This window comes from Plecotus auritus (assembly GCF_963455305.1).
Source record: "Plecotus auritus genome assembly, chromosome: X".
In the NCBI taxonomy this organism is placed as follows: Eukaryota; Metazoa; Chordata; class Mammalia; order Chiroptera; family Vespertilionidae; genus Plecotus; species Plecotus auritus.
The window spans coordinates 133260618-133280915 of NC_137784.1; the positions used below are offsets into that span (position 1 = coordinate 133260618).

The 20298-nt window shown below is 46.9% G+C and overlaps 1 protein-coding gene across 2 annotated transcripts; it reads left to right on the plus strand.

Moving 5' to 3' along the window:
- Positions 1-5506: 5506 nt before the first annotated feature.
- DKC1 (dyskerin pseudouridine synthase 1) lies at positions 5507-18588 on the plus strand. Of its 2 annotated transcripts, none has more exons than XM_080653484.1 (15): positions 5507-5779; positions 6551-6615; positions 7033-7119; positions 8967-9058; positions 9272-9456; positions 10325-10389; positions 10773-10899; positions 11137-11267; positions 11805-11948; positions 13833-13953; positions 14663-14781; positions 15501-15604; positions 16119-16167; positions 16957-17109; positions 17780-18588. In XM_080653484.1, the coding sequence occupies exons 1-15, from the start codon at positions 5764-5766 to the stop codon at positions 17843-17845; spliced, it is 1524 nt and encodes a 507-aa protein (XP_080509610.1). In that variant the 5' UTR covers positions 5507-5763; the 3' UTR covers positions 17846-18588. The 2 variants fall into 2 exon arrangements, with proteins under 2 accessions (XP_080509610.1, XP_080509611.1); XM_080653485.1 differs by having other exon boundaries at positions 5687-5779; positions 6554-6615.
- Positions 18589-20298: the final 1710 nt, after the last annotated feature.

A 20298-nucleotide genomic window follows, 5' to 3' on the forward strand; every position in this document is an offset into this window, starting at 1 on the left:
CACTGAAAGGGACATGGACAAAGACTCCATTTCTGACCAGTGGGTCACAGTGACATTCTATATCCCCAGGGGAAAGTAGGAGGAAGGGTTAAAACCCAGTGTACATTATAGTGTTCGATGTACCTGGCCTCACCTTCACTTAAGGGCTCCCAACCTGTGAACTGACAGGGTCTGGGAATTAGATGAAGGGCCACGATGTTCCATGCAAGGCAGGCTGCCATTCACACCTAGAGCTTTTGTTGTTGGTTGTTGGGGTTATAGACATCATGGCCCGCTACAGGTGGCCTATTAACAGGATAACATGATCAACTAGCCACCACCAAAGATCCATGGGGAGACGCTATTGGGTTCCAGCTGCCGGTCTGCTACCTGTCGTAATACCCATTGTGTTTCTATGAGATTTCATGCCACTATGTGGCTTCTGCCGCTCCAGGGTCCCATCATTCCCACGGAGAGTGCAAGCCCGTTTCCATGACAATGCTGCCTGCCTCCTTTCCCAGACTAGTTTTCCAGAACCTTCACCAAAGTATGTCTAAGTCAGTGGTTCCCAACCTTTCTGTGACCATCCCCCCCCCCGTGACATATAATTCTTATTATTCAAAAAGTGAACTCCTGCCCAGCCAGTGTGGCTCAGTAGTTGAGTGTCAACCTATGAACCAGGAGGTCACAGTTCTATTCCCGGTCAGGGCACATGCCCAGGTTGCAAGCTCCATCTCCAGTGTGGGGCGTGCAGGAGGCAGCCGATCAATGATTCGCTCTCATCATTGATGTTTCTATCTCTCTCTCCCTCTCCCTTCCTCTCGAAATCAATAAAATATATATATTTTTAAAAGTGAACTCCTATTCACATGGAGGAAGCCTAAAAAGCCATTCACTTGGTCTAAACAAGCTTCCAAAGAACATGGCATCCATGAAAGAGAAAAATAAAAGAACGAAAGGACAGTTGAAGTACTGAGGAAGAAATCACTAAGAAATTGTTTAAAAAGCCCTGACTGGTTTGGCTCAGTGGATAGAGCGTCGGCCTGCAGACTCAAGGGTCCCAGGTTCGATTCCGGTCAAGGGCATGTACCTTGGTTGCGGGCACATCCCCAGTAGGGAGTGTGCAAGAGGCAGCTGAATCGATGTTTCTCTCTCATCGATGTTTCTAACTCTCTATCCCTTTCCTTTCCTCTCTATAAAAAATCAATAAAAAATATTTGTAAAAAAATTTGTTAAAAAAGTATTAATATGAAGTGATATGTAAAAATAGCAAATAAAGTTTCAAAACATATAATAAAGAACTGAAAGCATAAATGTCACAGTATATATTCATATACTGTATATGAGGCCCCTAGAACCATATGAAATGCAAAAAACTCACCGTAAATAACTCATTCTCGAATTGCCCCCCTGTGGGGACTGTGCCCATGTTGGGAACCACTGGTCTAAGTGCTTTGGTGAAAGGAATGTCCTTTGAGCCCTCTAAGGGAATGTAGTTAAGGGGTGCGCCAGTGGGGTGCACATGACAACTCCATTCCTCCATTCCTACCTCCCTAAGAGCTGGGATTAGAGACAATGAGGGATGGGAGGAGTTGGGCACAATGAGAATTGGCATCCCCTTGCTCGGCAAGAGACCAGGATAATTCATTACAAAGTTTCCAAGAAAGGCAGGATCAGCTACATCGGAAGGGGAGGAGAAGCTGTTTCTGCTGGGAAGGGAAGATCCATAAAGTGTGCGGCGCCAGCACAGCCAAGAATTCGGGGAGCCTGAGGGAGGCCGGCGAAGGATGAAGAAAAGACAGAGAATAAGCTGGGTCTAGGTGGATCTTCTGTGCGTGACTGAGACCACAGAACACATCCAGACTGCAAGCTGATGCTTTATTTTATAGTCAGAGGTAAACAAGGTAATTTACAATGTTCTTATGAGTTTCACTTGTTTTGGCAGCACTTGCTGCACCTCCCACAGCCCATCAGCTACCCAGGAGAGATCTAGGGAGGGTCACAAGATCAAGCTTAATTATGCTAAGAGGGCTGTGCCCTCTAAGCTGGGACTTGTTTGCGGCTTTGCCAGCAGCTCAGTCAGGGGCTTAACCCTATAACCGCTCCCTACAATAAAGTTTCTGGGTTAAAAAGATATCGATTCATTCAACCAATATTTACTGAGCATCTTCTAGGAGCTAAGTATAGAGCAGTGAACAAAATAGACAAAATTTCCCAGCCAGTATGGTTCAGTGTTTGATTCCCGATCAGGGCACATGCCCGGGTTGCGGGCTCGATCCCCAGTGTGGGGCGTGCAGGAAGCAGCTGATCCATGATTCTCTCAGCATCACTGATGTTTCTCTCTCTCTCCCTCTCCCTTCCTCTCTGAAATCAATAAAAAAATATTTTAAAAATAGACCAACATTTCCTGGCTTCGTAAAGTTAATATTCTAGTGAAGAGACATACAATAAACAAGGTATATTTAAGGAAGAGGGAAGAATGTGCCTGCAGTATCTTGAACAGCTAAGAGGCACTGCAGTGTGGCTTTTACTCTTAGTGAGATGATACTTTAGTTTCCTGGGGCTACCATAACACCTGACCCCGAACTGGGTGGCTGTAAACAACAGAAATTTATTCTCTCACAGTCATCAAGGCTGGAAGATGGAAATCACTCCAATCTCTGCCTCTGTCTTTACGTGGTTTTCTCTTCTGTCTTTTCCCTTCTCTTCTATGGACATTTGTTGTTGGATTTGGGGCCCACTTGGGTAATCCAGGACGATTTCATCGCAAGATACTTCATTATATCTACAAAGACCCTTTCTCCAAATAAGGCCGCATTCATAGGTTCCAGGAGTTAGTACATATCTTTTGGGGGCCCACTCTTCATCCCATTACAGAAGGAAAGCCATTGAAGGGCTTTGAGCAGAGGATGGCCTGACTTAGCGTTTAATGGCTCTTTCCGGCTGCTGTGTTGACAAGATACTATATTTGGAAAACGTAGAAAAGGGAACTGTAGGAGGCCACTGAAAAACAATCTAAGAGAGCCATAATGATGGCACGGACTACGGTGATAGCAGTGAGAACAGTGAAAAAACCATTAGATTCTGCATCTCTCTTTAAAAAAATTTTTTTTTATTGATTTCAGAGAGGAAGGGAGAGGGAGAGAGAGATAGAAACATCAATGATGAGAGAATTATTGATCGGCTGCCTCCCAACCCCCCCCCCCCGCCCCCACCACTGGGGACTGAACTCGCAACCCAGGCATATGCCCTGATCAGGAATCGACCTGTGACTTCCTGGTTCATAGATCAATGCTCAACCACTGCGCCATGCCGGCCGGGCTCTGCATCTCTTTTTATTTTTTAAAATATATTTTATTGATTTTTTACAGAGAGGAAGGGAGAGGGACAGAGAGTTAGAAACATCGATGAGAGAGAAACACCGACCAGCCGCCTCCTGCACACCTCCCACCGAGGATGTGCCCGCAACCAAGGCACATGCCCCTGACCGGAATCGAACCTGGGACCTTTCAGTCCGCAGGCCGATGCTCTATCCACTGAGCCAAACCAGCCAGGGCTCTGCCTCTCTTTTGAAAGCAAAGATGACAGGCTTTGCTAACAGATCAGATGAGTGTTGGAGAAAGATGAACCCCATAAAAGAACCATCAATGAATACTTCAAACCTATTCAGCCAAACATGTACCAATGGGATATTATAAAATAATGGGGGAAGTAATGAACTGCTCATGGATTGGTTGATACTGGGGGCTTTGGTTATCTATAAAAAGTAAATTTAAATCATTATTATCATTACCTTGGCACACACCAAAATAAATTCTTGATAGAGTAAAACTTACCTGAGGAAAAACCAATTATCTGTTTTAAGCCACAGTAAAATAAAATGGAAATTTTTCTATTCTTTGGTTGGCAGAGGATTGGAAGAAAAGCAATAACTGCCCTCTTCTGTCAGCAGCAACTCATTAGAAAAGATAATGGCAAAAGGCACCCTTTATAATTGCAATAAAGAAATAACTAGGGCCCTAGCAGGCTTAGCTCAGTGGATAGAGCGTCAGCCTGCAGAGTGAAGGGTCCGGGTTCGATTCCGGTCAAGGGCACATGCCCGGGTTGTGGGCTCGATCCCCAGTAGGGGCGTACAGGAGGCAGCTGATCAATGATTCTCATCATTAATGTTTCTATCACTCTCTCCCTCTCTCTTACTCTCTGAAATCAATAAAATATATTTAAAAAATAAGTAACCAGGGATCCATCAAGTCCAGAGAGGCAAGGTTAAGAACTCCCCGCTTGAGAGATAGAAAAGGGAGAACACAAAAGATAGAAGCGCAGAGGTCTTGAACCAGGAGCGGCTTCCTAGTGAAGTCTGGTAGCAACCATACTTGGGTAAAAATTGCTGTTTAATATTTTAACCTTGCTGTTTTGGGTTCTGTACTCATTTAAAAGTTATTTTGATTTTCTGAACTTATGTATGATTGAATACTCCCTTGATGGTGGTTTGAATATCCCATTGATTGTGATCTCACTGGTCATCGAAGCACATTCTTCTGGGACCCATGACAGTTCAATTATCCTAAACTGTCTCAGTAGCTACAGATAACTGAATTTCGGTTGACTCAGTGGTCCCGGAATCTGGACAGCACAATTATTCTAAATTGCCCAGGTGGTCCCAGATAATGCGTTTCTGTTGATTCAGTGATTCGTAGATACTTTAGATAACTAAGTTGCTCGATTTCGCTTCTGTAAAAATGCTTTTTCGCGAAACAGGTTCCTCATTCCAGATCCAAAGATGTAATCAATACTTTCGTGATATTCTGCCAATATAAGCCTGATGTGGCGAGCTGTTCGGGGCTGTGAAGTCTGGAGCGCTTTTGCTCCCTCGTATGCCGCCAGCTTTTAATAAATGACTCCATAATTCAACCTTTTTTTGAGGCGTCCTTTGTAAGATGGGGGTTATACTACAACACTAGCTGTGCAATTCCACAGCCTGGGACTATTGCGCACTAGACATGGACCCCCGTGGTGGAGTTCAAATCGAGGTGTGCTAAGTGTAAAACCCGAAAGACCTGGTACAAAAAAAAAGGTAAAATATCCCCTTCATAATATTGTGTATTGCTTACATGTTGAAATAATATTTTGGATGGCTGGGTTAAATAAAATGCATAATTAGACTAATTTTCAACTTTATCTTACTTTTTTTCTCCATGTGGCTGCTAGAAAATTTAAAAGTCCACGAGCGGCTCGCACTCCATTCCTATTGGCCAGCGACTCTTCTGCTGCATGAGAAACTGCAAGTAGCAAAGGGCTTTCAACCTCTCTTTACCTTAACGTCTTCATTTTTCTATCGGGACTGATCCGATAGCAACCTTAAAGGGTCGGCGAGAGGCAGCAACAAGCTACAGCGAATGGAGTACCCAACGGGGTGCCCAGGTGCCCAAGTCCGGGTTAAACCCAGCGAAGGTAGATCAACAGCGGCCGAGGCCACGCCCACAGGCTACGCGCTGCCTGCGGGGTCTGCGCTCTTCCCAGCCCAGCTGCCAAGGGCGGGGGCCGCGACCCAAAGCGCAGGCGCAGGCGCAGGCGCGCCACCGCTGGGAAGAAGACAGCCAATGAGATTGCGCAGGTGGCCCGCGCGCGCCACGGGCCCCTTCATCCTGGCCCCGCCCCGCGGCGCGGCACGCACGGGGAGGCGCACAGGTGGGCGGGTTCTAGCGGCGGGGCCTCTGGGTGGTGGGAGTCTATAGTCGCTCTTTTGGCGGTGGCTCACGCGGCTCGCACGCTCTGCCGGGGAATATGGCGGATATGGAAGGTAAGGGTCGTTCTGTCTCGATTGCTTTGGCTGTTTTCCCGCCTGGGGCCAGCCTTGCTGCCTCGGAGGTCCTGGGTCGGGGGCCGGCGTCGCAGCCAGAGCTCTCGGTTAGCTCCAGTTGCTTCGCGGGTCCGGTCGCTGCCGAGCCTCCTGCCAGCCTTGCCTCTTGGCCTTGGCTCCACGGCTTAGGGCAAGAACGCGGGAGGCCCTCGCGAGGAGCTGGCACTACGAGGCCCGGGCCTCCCGCTGACAGCACAACCTTCTTAGGGCCCGGGTCACCAACGAAAGGCGACGGCCCTGCTGGCGTGCACCCTGCAGTGGCAGGAGACCAGTACCGGTGCTGCCGGCAGCCCAGATGCCGCCGGCAGCGCTTCGGGGCAAGGGAGGAAAGGATGGTCGCAATGGGTGCGGAAGAAAAGGGGTGGAGGGGCTCGGGCGTAGCTTTGACACCCAAGAAAGTTCTGGAGGTGACAAACACGCGGGGATAGTCAAGGAGTCACTTATGGAACTTTCCGGCACGCGGGCCGAGCGCTTCTGCAGCATAGGAAGCCCAGCCACGTGGTGAACTTAATGGTAGCTGACACGTGCGACCGCTTCTAGTCTGTTACTGAGCCACGCAACCCGCGCGTTTGGCCTTACGCACTTTGTTTTCCCAAGTAATTGTAGACCAAACATCCATTGCCTACCCGCCCTGGTTCGTTCTCTATTTTAAACTTCATTGCCTTTATTTTCGGAAAGAACTCCCAAATCTCGTGTGTGTTTGTTTTTTAGCAGTTACTTTGTCCAAGAAGCATAAAAAGAAAAAAGAGTCCAAGTCATTACCAGAAGATGTTGCAGTGAGTAGAAATATGTCTTAACTTTGTTTTGACTAAAAGCAAAACTTGGGTAACAAATTGAAGAAAGCTATTTGCAGAGGTTTTGAAGGAATGAGTTAGAATTGGGTGGTCGTTGTACAAGACCCCAGCCAACCTAAATATCTCCCATCACATACAGCTCGCTAAGTGGTGTTGGCCACACCAACTGCTTTCCCTGAAAAATTTTTTTTCTTATTCCACCTACAGACCCACCATCCCTCTTTCTCTTTAAATACCTGACCCTTCTGAGGTCCTGGCTTATTTCTCCTCTTTCCCTTGTGGGTCCCAGTGAAGAGGCATAGACTAGCTGGTTTCCTGTTGATGGGGCGTAGGCATAGGCTTCGGAATTGTGCAGAATCCGGTGGGAAGTCTAATAGAGTGTGTTTCTGTCCTTGGAAGGAAATCCAACACGTTGGAGAATTTCTTATCAAACCTGAATCCAAAGTGGCTCAGTTGGACACATCTCAGTGGCCCCTGTTGCTAAAGGTATGTGGCTAAGATTGTGCATGAGGTCAGTGCCTGGCTTTTACATTATTTCTAAAGGTTAAACAGTTCATTAAGAGTTCTCTTTTTTTTCTTAACATTTTTATTGATTTCAGAGAGAAAGGGAGAGAGAGATAGAAACATCAATGAAGAGAGAGAATCATTGATGGGCTGCCTCCTGCATGCCCCTTACTGGGGATTGAACCTGCAACCTAGGCATGTGCCCTTGGCTGGAATCGAACCTGGGACCCTTTGGTCTGCAGGCCGATGCTTTAGCCACTGAGCCAAGCCGGCTCTAGGGCCCTTAAGAGTTCTTAATGCTAGCATCCTTCACTTAGGAAGTGTCAGGTGATAGTCTAAAGCAGTGTTCCTCAAGGTCTGAGATGAAGGACCAAGTTTTTTTTGTTTGTTTGTTTTCATTTCCAGTGCACCCAGCACACTCATAGAATACAGTTAAAATGTCAAAACAACATCAAATTGCTATCAAAGTTTATAAGCAATTAGTTCTTGGTTTTTGTACTTAGCTTGACCGACTGGTACCAGTTTGTGGGCCACACATGGAGTAGGACTACTTTAGTGCTGGAGAAGCATGGGCAGTATGTGACCTTGGGCCAGTCATTTCACCTCTCTGAGGCTGTTTGCTCATAATATCTTTTAGGAAGACAAGCCAACGGCAATCCATAAAACATGTTTAGCCATAGTGCCTGACATGTAACATGTCCTCTAGGAATGATTGATTATTATATTGGGTTTTAAATAAGGTAGTTTTACTAATGAGTTGAATGACAAGTTTCATAAAGGACTGGGTAGGCACCAGCTCTGAGATTGGGAGGAAAGGTTAAGGTAGAAAAGGTTCCTGAGAACACCCCTTGACAAAGTGTTTTAATAAAACATTGTTGGTGCCGAAACCGGTTTGGCTCAGTGGATAGAGCGTCGGCCAGCGGACTGAAGGGTCCCGGGTTCGATTCCAGTCAAGGGCATGTACCTTGGTTGCGGGCACATCCCCAGTGGGAGGTGTGCAGGAGGCAGCTGATCGATGTTTCTCTCTCATCGATGTTTCTAGCTCTCTATCCCTCTCCCTTCCTCTCTGTAAAATATCAATAAAATATATTTTAAAAAAAAAAGAAAACATTGTTGGAAAGGAATGAGCTTTGTTTATATAATTCAACACAGTTGAGTTACTGCGCAGCCAGATGTGCTTGCCGTTTAGATAGCATCTGCTTTTCTATTGCAGGCCCTGGGAATATGCTAGCGAACCTGGTAGGCAATGTCTCTACTGTCATGGAACTTAAAATCTAGGGGTGGGCAATAGTTAAAAATAATTGCTATTTGTGGTAAACACCATAACAAAACTAAAGTGGGGGCGGGTGATATGAAAGGTGGGCTTCAAGTGAGGTGAGTGCTTTCAGACCAGTGATTGCGCCTCAGAAAGGAGAGTAACAAGGAACAGACATGAGACAAGCAGAGAGGGGGGAGCATTTGGAGGAAGAACAAGCTAGCCGCGTTTGAGAAACATTGCTGCCAGTCCTCCCCGACTTGGCTATGTTTTGTCCCTGAGAAAAAGCTAGTCCATACTTGATTCATAAACCTGCATAGTGAAGCGCAGTCTGATCTGTAGAACCCCAAGGAGTCCCTTTCTAGAGGAGTGATCACATTTGTCTTACTGCCGGTGAGTAATTTTTCTGGTCTGGAAGGAGGCTTAACAGTCTGTCACAGCAGATAATGAAAATATAGGAGCAAAATCAAGTTTGTGAACTTGAAGGGTAACCATATCACAGTTGATGGTGGGTGCTCATTTCTTGTTTGACATGTACCAATAGTTTCTTTTGTGTTGTATCGTTGCTTTCTAGAATTTTGATAAGCTAAATATAAGGACGACACACTATACGCCTCTTCCTTGTGGTTCAAATCCTCTGAAGAGGGAGATTGGCGATTATATCAGGTAAGTGTGTTTGGAGCGAGCACTGTTCTAACTTCTGTTCTTTTCAAAATGACACCTTTTAGCATCAGTTATTTAAGGAGGAGTGGCATCTTAGAATGGCATTGCCCTAAATCTCATCACCGGTACCCATGGTGGAATTCTCTTTTTACTCTTCAGGTTCAGTTTTGCTTAGGGGACCAGAACCAATGCCCAGTAATTTCTTTTCCATTCTAGGACAGGGTTCATTAATCTTGACAAGCCCTCTAACCCCTCTTCCCACGAGGTGGTAGCCTGGATCCGACGAATACTTCGGGTGGAGAAGACAGGACACAGTGGTACTCTGGATCCCAAGGTGACCGGCTGTTTAATCGTGTGCATAGAACGAGCCACTCGCTTGGTAAAATCGCAGCAGAGTGCAGGTATGTCTGGGAGAGGTGGCTAATTTGCCATTGGAAGGTTTTCCGTATTTCTTTTCCCTTCCACATTTTGGCTCTTGGAATCGATTTCTTCATTAGTTTAAAAAAAATTCCTAGTTTTCTGTGTACCTTCTATGCTACTTGTCTGCCTTTTCTCAGAGTGCTAGGTTACTAGGCATGTGTACATTGAGCCAGCCATGTCTGTTCCTAGCACTGAGGCAGTCCAGCTCAGCTTAGCACTCCAGGCTCATCTGACGTGATAATGCTGCTTCTGTCTAAAGTGCCCTGCCCACCCTAGCCAGTTTGGCTCAGTGGGTAGAGCGTCAGCTAAGCGTCCTGGGTTTGATGCTGGTCAGGGGCACATATCTCAGTTAAGGGCATGTACCTCAGTTGCAGGCTCCTCCGGGGCCCTGATCAGGGCGTGTGCAGAAGGCAACCAATCGATGCGCTTCTCTCTCTCACAATGATATTTCTGTCTTTTCCTCTCTCTTCCACTCTCTCTAAAAATCAATGGAAAAATATCCTAGGGTGAGGATTAAAAAGAAATAAAGTGCTCTTCCCGCCTTTTCATCTGGGAAGATTCTCCGCCTTGACCTTGCCGAGTTTTTCCCAGGCAGGCTCCACACCAGCTTCTCCAACTGTCCTTGTCAGCACATTGAACGTGGAACTCATAGGGAGTGAGAGATAGTTGTCTGCATTCCTTTCCCATACCTGCACCAGGAAATGGGTCTCAATGCAAATTTTACAGAAACAAGACGGTCCAATTGCCTGCTTTTCCTGCTGCACAAAATAGGAGCTATGAGATAGGCGTATATAAAAAAATACAGAAAAGTCAGTGGCCACACCTGACTACTCTTTTGTCATTTTTCAGGCAAAGAGTATGTGGGAATTGTCCGGCTGCACAATGCTATTGAAGGGGGGACTCAGCTTGCTAGGGTAAGTGTAATTCTAGGGAGGGCATCTTTTGGTGACTTGGATCTCTGAAGCCCCTAGGCATGTGGAGACAGGTCAGCTTTCCTGGCTGGCCTCTCGTGCCCTTTTCAGCAGGCTGCCGTCGCAGCCTGGACTGGTGACTACAGGTGGCAGGGGCACGTCTGGCAATGTCCCTTCTGAGGGGAGAGTTCTGCTTCAGCACTGAGCCATCCCTGTGTAGTTGAAGAAAGAAGCAAAAATTTGAAAGGGCGTTTTAGACCTTAAATGATGGACAGGAATCTTGTGTGTTTCCATTGTGTCCTCCAACTCCCCCAAATAATGCCCTTTGATGTTATTGGAGAGTCCATGCAATGACAGTCGTCGTTTTGGTTTGTGCTTATTCTCAGGCCCTAGAAACTCTGACAGGCGCCTTATTCCAGCGCCCCCCACTTATTGCTGCAGTAAAGAGGCAACTCCGAGTGCGGACCATCTACGAGAGCAAAATGGTTGAGTATGATCCTGAAAGAAGATTAGGTGGGTCACTAGGCCTGTGAGGAGCTCAATTAATAGGCCGTGCATGCATGGGTAGAAATGGATTCTTGAGAATTATACTCTGTTGTTCAAAGTAGATGTCCTTTAGTACATGGTGCAGTCATGGCCTGTGTCTGTCATCTTCAGTCTCTCTGGCTCAGAGAATAACTCGGGGGTTTCTCAACTGGTGGCGGGTTTACTTTGGAAAATGTGGGCTACTTTTGTGTGTATGTATCTTAGGAATCTTTTGGGTGAGTTGTGAGGCCGGCACCTACATTCGGACGCTGTGTGTACACCTTGGTTTGTTACTGGGAGTTGGCGGTCAGATGCAGGAACTTCGGCGGATTCGTTCTGGAGTCATGAGCGAGAAGGTACACACCATCATGGGCCTAGCAGTTTTAGAGCTGGTACTTGATACAGGGTGGGGCATAAGTAGGTCTACAGTTGTGAGTACACGAAACAGTTTATTATTTAGTAATTATTGTATTATTTTCCACACAACTATAAACCAACTTTTGCCCCACCCTGTATATTCTAGCTCCTGGTGGGACGCCACCTGCTTCACAGCCTGGAAAAGGCAATTTCCAAAGTGTTGAGTTCAGTTCAGGGCACCTTCCCTGTTCTGTTAATTAAACTTTGGGACATTAAAACACAGGCCAGGGGAGATGACCGGATAGAAAACATTGTTCTATTCACTTACCTCCCAGCCTACAAAAATGCTTGCTCAGATGGAAATATATCAGCAGGTTAAAGGTATACAAGAGAGACGAGGTTCTGAAGGGACCGAAGACTAATGAGCTTGGATTAGCAGAAGACTCCGTTCATTCTGACTTTGGAAGTTTGGCGTCAGTTGTGCTATTTGAGATCCAATGACAATGAATAATTTTCATACATGGCTGCTTTTCCAGGACCACATGGTGACAATGCACGACGTGCTCGATGCCCAGTGGCTGTACGATAACCACAAGGATGAGAGTTACCTGCGGCGAGTTGTTTACCCTCTGGAAAAGCTGTTGACATCTCATAAACGGCTGGTTATGAAAGACAGCGCAGTAAGTTCTGGGTTTCAAGTCCATGTTTGGACAAAACGTGACTTCACAGCTGAGACGTGGTCCATGTTCTGAAAACTTTTTTCTCTTTAAAGAGGTGAAACATGACGTCAACTTAAATTCCTTGGGGTTTCTGCTTTTTGTTTTGTAGGTTGTACACTGGGTTCTTTTTCCTTTTTTTTATTTTTATTTTTTTTTTTTAAATATATTTTATTAATTTTTTACAGAGAGGAAGGAAGAAGGATAGATAGTCAGAAACATCGATGAGAGAGAAACATCGATCAGCTGCCTCTTGCACACCTCCTACTGGGGATGTGCCCGCAACCAAGTTACATGCCCTTGACCGGAATCGAACCTGGGACCTTTCAGTCCGCAGGCTGACGCTCTATCCACTGAGCCAAACCGGTTTTGGCCTTTTTCCTTTTTTTTAATGAAGCATTTATGATTAACTTTTTTATTAAATCAGAACCAAATATACTGAATTAAAGTAAAAGTTTAATGCTAGGTCTAATTCTGTTTTTAAGTAAGGCAAATTAGTTAAACATTTACCTAACAGTTTTCCCAAAGTAACTTGGTTCAAGAAGTACACTATCTGTGGCACATGGAATTTGCTTTCCCATAATCTGGTAGTTCTACATGTGTGTAATAAACGGATCTTATTTAAATTGCTGCAAGAAAAGGTTGTTTTGATGGGGATAAAAAGTTGAGACTATAGAGCTTCAAAGATAAGTTACTTCTCTTCCAAGTAGTCCAGAATTTTAAAAATAGCCTTTTTATTTCTAATGGTCAGAGAATAGCCTTTTATAAATTAAGGTTGTCTTTGTGCCCAGCTGCATAACCAAGTTTTTGTCTAACATTATGTAGCAACAAAAAGATTCTCTGACTTTGAAGAATATAAATTTCTGTATTAAATAATTTGAGGTTTATCATTCATATTCAAATCCTGTTATATAGAATTTTTAAAAAAGATAATCACTCGAAGATATATATATTTTAAATATATTTTATTGATTTTTTACAGAGAGGAAGGGAAAGGGATAGAGAGTTAGAAACATCGAAGAGAGAGAAACATCGATCAGCTGGGGATGTGCCCGCAACCAAGGCACATGCCCTTGACTGGAATCAAACCTGGGACCCTGAAGTCCACAGGCTGACGCTCTATCCACTAAGCCAAACCAGCCAGGGCTCGAAGATATTTTTTTTCTTTGAGAGTGGTGGGGAGGAAGAATGTGGAGAAAGAAATGTTGATGTGAGAGGGACACATCAATCGGTTGCCTCCTGCATGCGCCCTGACTGGGGCCAGAGATCAAGTTTGCAACCGTGGTCTGTACCCTTGACTGGGAATCGAACCCATGGGAATCAACAGAAGAGATCTAGCTAGGACAAGGCAGGTGGAACGGGATGCATTAAGTGCCATTGAACTCAGGGAGAGGTGACCTTAACACGTACCTGTTGGCCTATAAGTTATGCCAAAACCTGTAGGTAGTTGGTTCAATAGGTCTTGGTAATCTTGCTAGTGAGTTAGTTACTCTGGGAACCTATTCTCTGACCACTATCCAAATCTCCCAGTAGATCTAATAGGTCTCCTAGTTCTGTTAAGGTTTTCTCATTAAGGAACAGAAGAGCAATTAAGGGAAACTAAGGCTAGACATTGATTTAAAATGAAAACATCCTTAAGTTCCACAGACATAGAGGAGTTGCTATTTAAAGTCCTAGTGTGTGGTGAGTGGTTGTTATTCAGAGTCCCTTCACATGCTCATTGCAGCCATTGGCTATCCTTGGCCCCATTTCACATGTGGGGAGATGCCCACAGGCCCCCTCCCCTTTGCCTCTGGTGTGGGGTAAAGGCAGTGGCTGGGGCTCTCAGGGTTGATGTCATCCTTGTAGGTGAACGCAATCTGCTATGGGGCGAAGATCATGCTTCCGGGTGTGCTGCGATACGAGGACGGCATTGAAGTCAACCAGGAGATCGTGGTCATCACCACCAAAGGGGAAGCTATCTGCATAGGTAAGGGGAAGCTCTCCCTCCTTCTGCACCATCCTAGCCAGGCGCCCGAAGAGCAGGTCCCCAAATCCTGGTCCCTCAGTTTGATCTCACTGTATTGCCAAGGGTCTGTAGGTGTGGTCCCAGCAAAGGGCCATGTCAGACAGGCACAGGTGAGGAGGAGGTAGATGGGGTTTCCCTTATCCCTCTGCTGCCGTTAGAGGCCATGTCTCAGCAGCTTGGTTCTCTAGTGAGAAGAGAGGACATCCTGAAGAACGGGAATAAATGTCGTGGTTATCAATGAAGAGCCTTTATTCCACTTCTTGTCTATATGTCCATATGTACATCTTCAGTGAAGGAACCTCAAGGCAGTAGAGCTTTTAAAAAGTCATATAAAACAGTGGGATTCAGGCTTAGCAATTATTGTGTCTTGCCCCTTTAAATCATTCTGTGTGTGTGTGTGTGTGTGTGTGTGTGTGTGTGTGTGTGTGTGTGTGTGTGTATTGATTTCAGAGGGGATGGGAGAGGGTGAAAGAGATAGAAACATCAATGATGAGAGAAAATCATTGATTAGCTGTGTCCTGCACGCCCCCTACTAGGGATCAAGCCCACAACCTGGATATGTGCCCTGACCAGAATCGAACTGAGACCTCCTGGTTCATAGGTCGATGCTCAACCGCTGAGCCACACTGGCTGGGCTTAAATCATTCTTTTATTTCTTTGACACCTGCAGCTATTGCATTAATGACCACAGCAGTGATCTCTACCTGCGACCATGGGATAGTAGCCAAGATCAAGAGAGTGATCATGGAAAGAGACACTTACCCTCGGAAGTGGGGTTTAGGTCCAAAGGTAAGTGGGACCCGTCATGTGCCCTGCCGGGTTTTTAGGTTGAGCACTTGGGCAGCTCTTGTTGTGACCCCACTGTCACAGCCTTACCCTGTGCTGGGCTCTGGGGGAGTCGATGGTGAGTAGGAACTGGCCCACCTCAGACCTTAGAGATTTCAGTCTGATGGGAGAAAGCAGATGGGCATCACTCAGCTAGAATGGTGAATTTTAGCCAAGGTGAGGGTTTCTCAAGGAGTGCAGCAGTGCCTGGCACCTCAAGAGTCTGCAGTGAGGGGATCTGGGTAAGGGAGCTTCAAAGTCCCATGTTGGTGCCTATCAAAGAGAATGGGTGGGGTTTTTTGTTATTGTTTATTTGTTTGGCTTTTCTTAATCCTCACCTGGGGCTATTTAGAGATTTGGAGGGAGTGGGGAGGAGGAGAGAGAAACATCAATTGATTGCCTCCCACAAGCACCCTGACCTTGGCTAGGGTCTCAAACCTGCAACCCAGGTATGTGCCCTTGACTGGGAATAAAATGTGAGACCTCTTGGTGCATGGGCTGACGCTCTAACCATTGGGAACTCTGGCCAGGGCAAGAATGGGTGAATTCTGAGTGCTGTATATAGGAGCTTGGGGCCCAGGTGAGAATACACAAGGGAGAAACTTGATTTGGGCCGTGTGCATGCAGTCAGCCTGCTATATGTGTTGACGCCGTCCTGACATTGAAATCCTAACGTCCACCAGGCCAGTCAGAAGAAGCTGATGATCAAGCAGGGCCTTCTGGACAAGCACGGCAAGGCCACAGCCAGCACACCTGCCACCTGGACACAGGAGTATGTTGATTACAGGTGAGCAGGACGCTGTGGAGACCCAGGGCATGCAGACTGCATGCTTGCCTGCATGCACGTGCCTGCGTGCAGGAGTGCATCAACTACACTTGGTGGCAGTGGGACAGGAGGATATGGAACTTGGAGGGGTGGACGCAGCATGCTGGCCACCTGGACAAGCGCATCAACTACACGAGGCCAGGAGGTCACGGGGCCCAGCTGTGGGGAGGGGGCAGGTTTGTTGGGGGAAGGGTGGTAAATGTGGGACCAAAGGAGCCTGTGCGGCTATTCATGTGGCCTTGGCCATAGGGCAAGGAGGTTGCTTTGCAGCAGACAGTTATCCCTTTCTAGTCTGGCATGTGGGACTTTAGAGGGAGTCAGTCTGCAACAGTAAGTGGTGAGTTGCTTTGTCCAGCGTCAGTATTTTGATGGTGGCTTTAGACTTGCCAGATATCTCTGATTGGCTGCAGATGAAGCAGTCCCTCCCCAGAACGCTGTTCATTGAATCTAACCTGATGGCTCCCTCTCCTTTCAGTGATGCCGTGAAGACAGAGGCGGTTGTTTCACCGGTAAAGGCTGCAAAGGTACGAGGCATGTGGTGGTTAGTTTGGAATGCACTTCGGGAAATGGTTCTGTGTGGCTTATCCTGGTGACTGCAGTCCAGCCATATATCCTGGCTCAGTCTGACAGGGCCTTCCACCCCATGGGTGTGAGGTGCACAGAGAGATGACATGTTGTGCCCCAGGGTACTCATTGGGGCTCTGTAGGTGCCAGATCACTTTCCTGTTGTGTCTGCTGGGAGACATGGGGGCTCCGGAATCAGACTGGCCTCATCTTCCACCTCAGCTTAGGCAGCACTGAAACTGGGGGGTGCGTGTTATTCTGGCCCCCACCCTGGGTCAAATGATGGCACATGTGTGTTGAAATTGGAGGCTGTAACACTTGGAGCTATACGGGACTCAGCGGGAGCAATGCCACCCGCGCGCTATCTCCAGACATCACCAGTTCAGTGTTTCAGAGTGGTAGCTTGGCTTCCCAGGGTTGGGGACCACTGGCATTACAGCACAGAATGACGTGTGGCCGAGTGACTTGAAGCAAGCTGTCTAGAGGAGCTTTTCCTGCCTTGCTTGTCACTTTTGAGGACTCAGGGGGCACCCCTAGGGGACATATAGTTCAACTTGTAATCCTAGTGCGGTTGGCCTCCAGGAAAACAGGCTTTTCCTGCTCTTTGTGGATGAGACAGTCTGAATCCTTGGTAAACTTAAGGGACCCTCTTGTGTACCCAGTAAGGATCTTTTCTTACCTTTTCACTTCCTTAACCTTTCCCATCCATTTTTGCCTAAGATCTAACATTTGATCAATTGTCTCCTCAGCGGAGTCGAGAGAGTGAAAGTGACGAGACTTCGCCAGAGCCAGAGTCTCCAGAGCCAGTCAAGGAGAAGGAGAAGGAAAAGGAGAAGAAAAAGAAGAAGAAGGAGAAGAAGGCCAAAGCCGCTGCGGAGGATGCGGGCGAGCCGGCAGATGGGGTGTGTATAGATAGACATGCTCAGGATCCTTAACTCGCTTGGTCCTCAGGTGCGGGGTTGTTTGAATTGCCCAGTTGGTGCCAGTTTGGTCACTTGGGGAGCTGTGCCGTATTACTGGGGTGCCTTTCTCCCCCACTATCCCCACAGGATGTACAGAGACAGGCCCTGGCATTTTTATTTTTAATATATTTTTATTGATTTCAGAGACGGAGGGAGGGAGAGAGAGAAACATCAATGATAGAGAATCATCAATCGGCTGCCTCCGGCATGTCCCCCCACTGGGGATCCAGCCCGTCACCGGGGCATGTGCCCTGACCTGAGCGGGAATTGAACCGAGACCTCCTGGTTCACAGGTCAGCGTTCAACCCTGAGCCACTCTGGTCGGGCAGGCCCTGGCATTGTGTAGTAACTGCTCATAGTTAGAATTCTGTGGGTGGCAGGTGGTAGGGCGTGTAGCTTGAGACTGAATGCTCCTATTTGTAAAAGTGGGCCACCGGGGCGCCACTGACAAGCTCAGGGCTTTGTTATGTTCAAAAATGATTGAACCCGGGGTACCTCACAGATCCTGCAAAGGCTTACTTGCCTGCGTGGAGCGTCCCCGATTTCCTTTGGGGGAGTGGCAGCGGTTCTGTTAACAGGTTCTGTGAGCTTTCTTTTCTCTCTCTCCCAGGACAGTGATACCACCAAAAAGAAGAAGAAGAAAAAGAAAATGAAAATGGAAGTCGCTTCTGACTAGTGGAGATCACCTTAGGCACTGTGCCCAGCTGGGAGGAGAAATTAAAGCCTTATTAAGAAAACATAGTTCCTTTTGTTCTTAAAGGGTGAGAGCTGAGGCACATTTTAGCTGCTAGCCGAGACCTGAGTGATGTTACCTGGTGTGGTCATCCCATCTTGTCCTGTTTTAAGGATACGGGTGCAGGAGGCAGATTGGATACCACCCACTTCTCTCCTTGGGGGAGTGGGGAAGCCTCACCTTCAGACCCTTCACTGCCTGGTAACCAGCACAGCTGTTCTAACTCCATCCTCCTCGACTCATTTGCTTCTGCCCCTCCCCCATGCCCTTCTGTTAAAAAAGTTGGTAACAATCGCACAGTGAAACGGTGTAGAGCAAGTAAAAGAATAGGACAACCATGTCGTTTGCTGGGGCAAATCTCCAGCGTGTTATGAGGACAGTGGGCTAGGCTGGTGTCCGCGCCACCTTTGTTATTCCATGTGTCTCCCAGGTAACGGCTGGCAAGGACTCCTGGTCTTCCACCTTTGCAGCTATTCCTGACCCTCTGGCCTAGCAGTGGGTGCACTTCAGCTTGCGTACAGTCTCATGTACCTCAGTCCATCTGACTACTTGTGTTTGTGACAAAATCCAAACTGTATTCTCTTGTTTCTACCCTCTTTCTTTCAAAGGATGCACTCAGTCCTTGCTGGGAGAAGGTGGTTGTAATTTTTACTTATTAAAGTTTGCTTACTATGTTTTTTTAAAGTATTCCTGTTGGATTTTCTAATTGATGATGGTCTCAAACTAGCAGAGCAAAAAATATAAAGTACTTTGATTAAAAATCAGGGGGCCTTTATGTCAGACTTGAAATTTGATGCTAATTATGCAATGTGTTTGGCAGAAGGTGTGTGTGTCCCTGTATTGGGGGGGGGGCGGTGCCTGGGAAAAGCCTGAGGAAGCATGAAAGAGCCAGATTTTAAAACACATTTTTATTGATTTCAGAGTGGGCGGGGGGAGAGAAATATAAATGGGAGAATCCTTGATGGGCTGCCTCCTGCACACCTCACACAGGATCGAGCCTGCAACCTGGGCCTGTGACCTGACCGGAAATCGAACTGTGACCTCTTCCTCGTTTATAGGTTGACAATCAACCACAGAGCCATGTGGGCTGGGCAAAGAGCCAGATCTTGACAGGCCTTCAAGTATCTAAATACTTAGTGCTCCAACTCAGTGGGATGAGGGCCAGTGAGTGGCAAAAACCTGGGGAGGGAGTCGTGGGTACATGTTTAGGAATCAAGGGCTTGGTGAGGTCTAGGATTGTTTCCAATCTGGTACCAAAACCCATGAAACTATGGGGAGCAGTCTCCAGATGCAGCAAGGACCCCAGTGCCCAGGACCCCCTACTAAGCCCAGAGACTGGGTTCCACCCCCGGCAAAGTGACCAGAATGTAAGCCTCCAAGTATTAGGAAGCTAAATGCCTGCCAGGGATGGGTTCGGGGTAAAGTCATATATGGACACTAGGCTTGGGATGGGGTGGGGGGTTTTCCAGGGTCCGTGTTTGTAATCCTTATAGTTGCTCATTTCAGCTCTTGAGAGTTTAATCTGGGCAGCCAGTCATGTGGGGGCTCTAAAACCATGTCTTGTGGCCTAACCGGTTTGGCTCAGTGGACAGTGTCAGCCTGCAGATTGAAGGGTCCCAAGTTTGATCAGGCACATGCCCAGGTTGCGAGTTTGATCCCCAGTAGGGGGCGTGCAGGAGGCAGGCAGGCAATGATTCTCATCATTGATGTTTCTCCCTTTCCCTTTCTGAAATCAATACAAATATATTTTTTAAAAAATAAAGCCATGTCTTTGAATAAGAGAAAGAGAAAAGGAATGACTTGGGAAAAATGGTAAGATTTAGTAGACATGATATAACCAAGGCCGGCGCAAGCAGAAACAAAAATGTTTGTCCAGCAATCTTACACCAATGCTCTCAAAGTGTTTTTTATATGTTGCACGTGTACATGTACACATACCTGCCTCAATGCACCAATTTGTGCCCTACCCCCAAAATACGAGGATAATTCTGACACTTAACATTGTTCAGGTGGCTTAGTGGTTGAGTGTTGACCTATGAACCAGGAAGCTCGATTCCTGGTCAGGGCACATGCCTGGGTTAAGGGCTCTATCCCCAGTGTGGGGTGTGCACGAGGCAGCTGATCAATGATTCATCATTGATGTTCCTTTTTAAAAATATATATATTTTATTGATTTTTTACAAAGGGAGAGGGATAGTTAGAAACATCCATGAGAAACTGCCTCCTGCATGCCCCCTATTGGGGATTGAGCCCACAACCAAGGTACATTCCCTTGACCAGAATGGAACCCAGGACCCTTCTTCAGTCCATGGGCTGATGCTCTATTCACTGAGCCAAACTGGTTAGGGCTCATCATTGCTGTTTCTACCTCCCTCTCTCCAAAATCAATAAAAATA

Excerpts from the sequence above, each read along its gene's own strand:
- DKC1 (XM_080653484.1), top strand. Across the intron at positions 9,457-10,324 it reads AAAATCGCAGCAGAGTGCAG|GCAAAGAGTATGTGGGAATT; the intron begins GTATGTCTGGGA and ends GTCATTTTTCAG. Across the intron at positions 13,954-14,662 it reads AGGGGAAGCTATCTGCATAG|CTATTGCATTAATGACCACA; the intron begins GTAAGGGGAAGC and ends TGACACCTGCAG.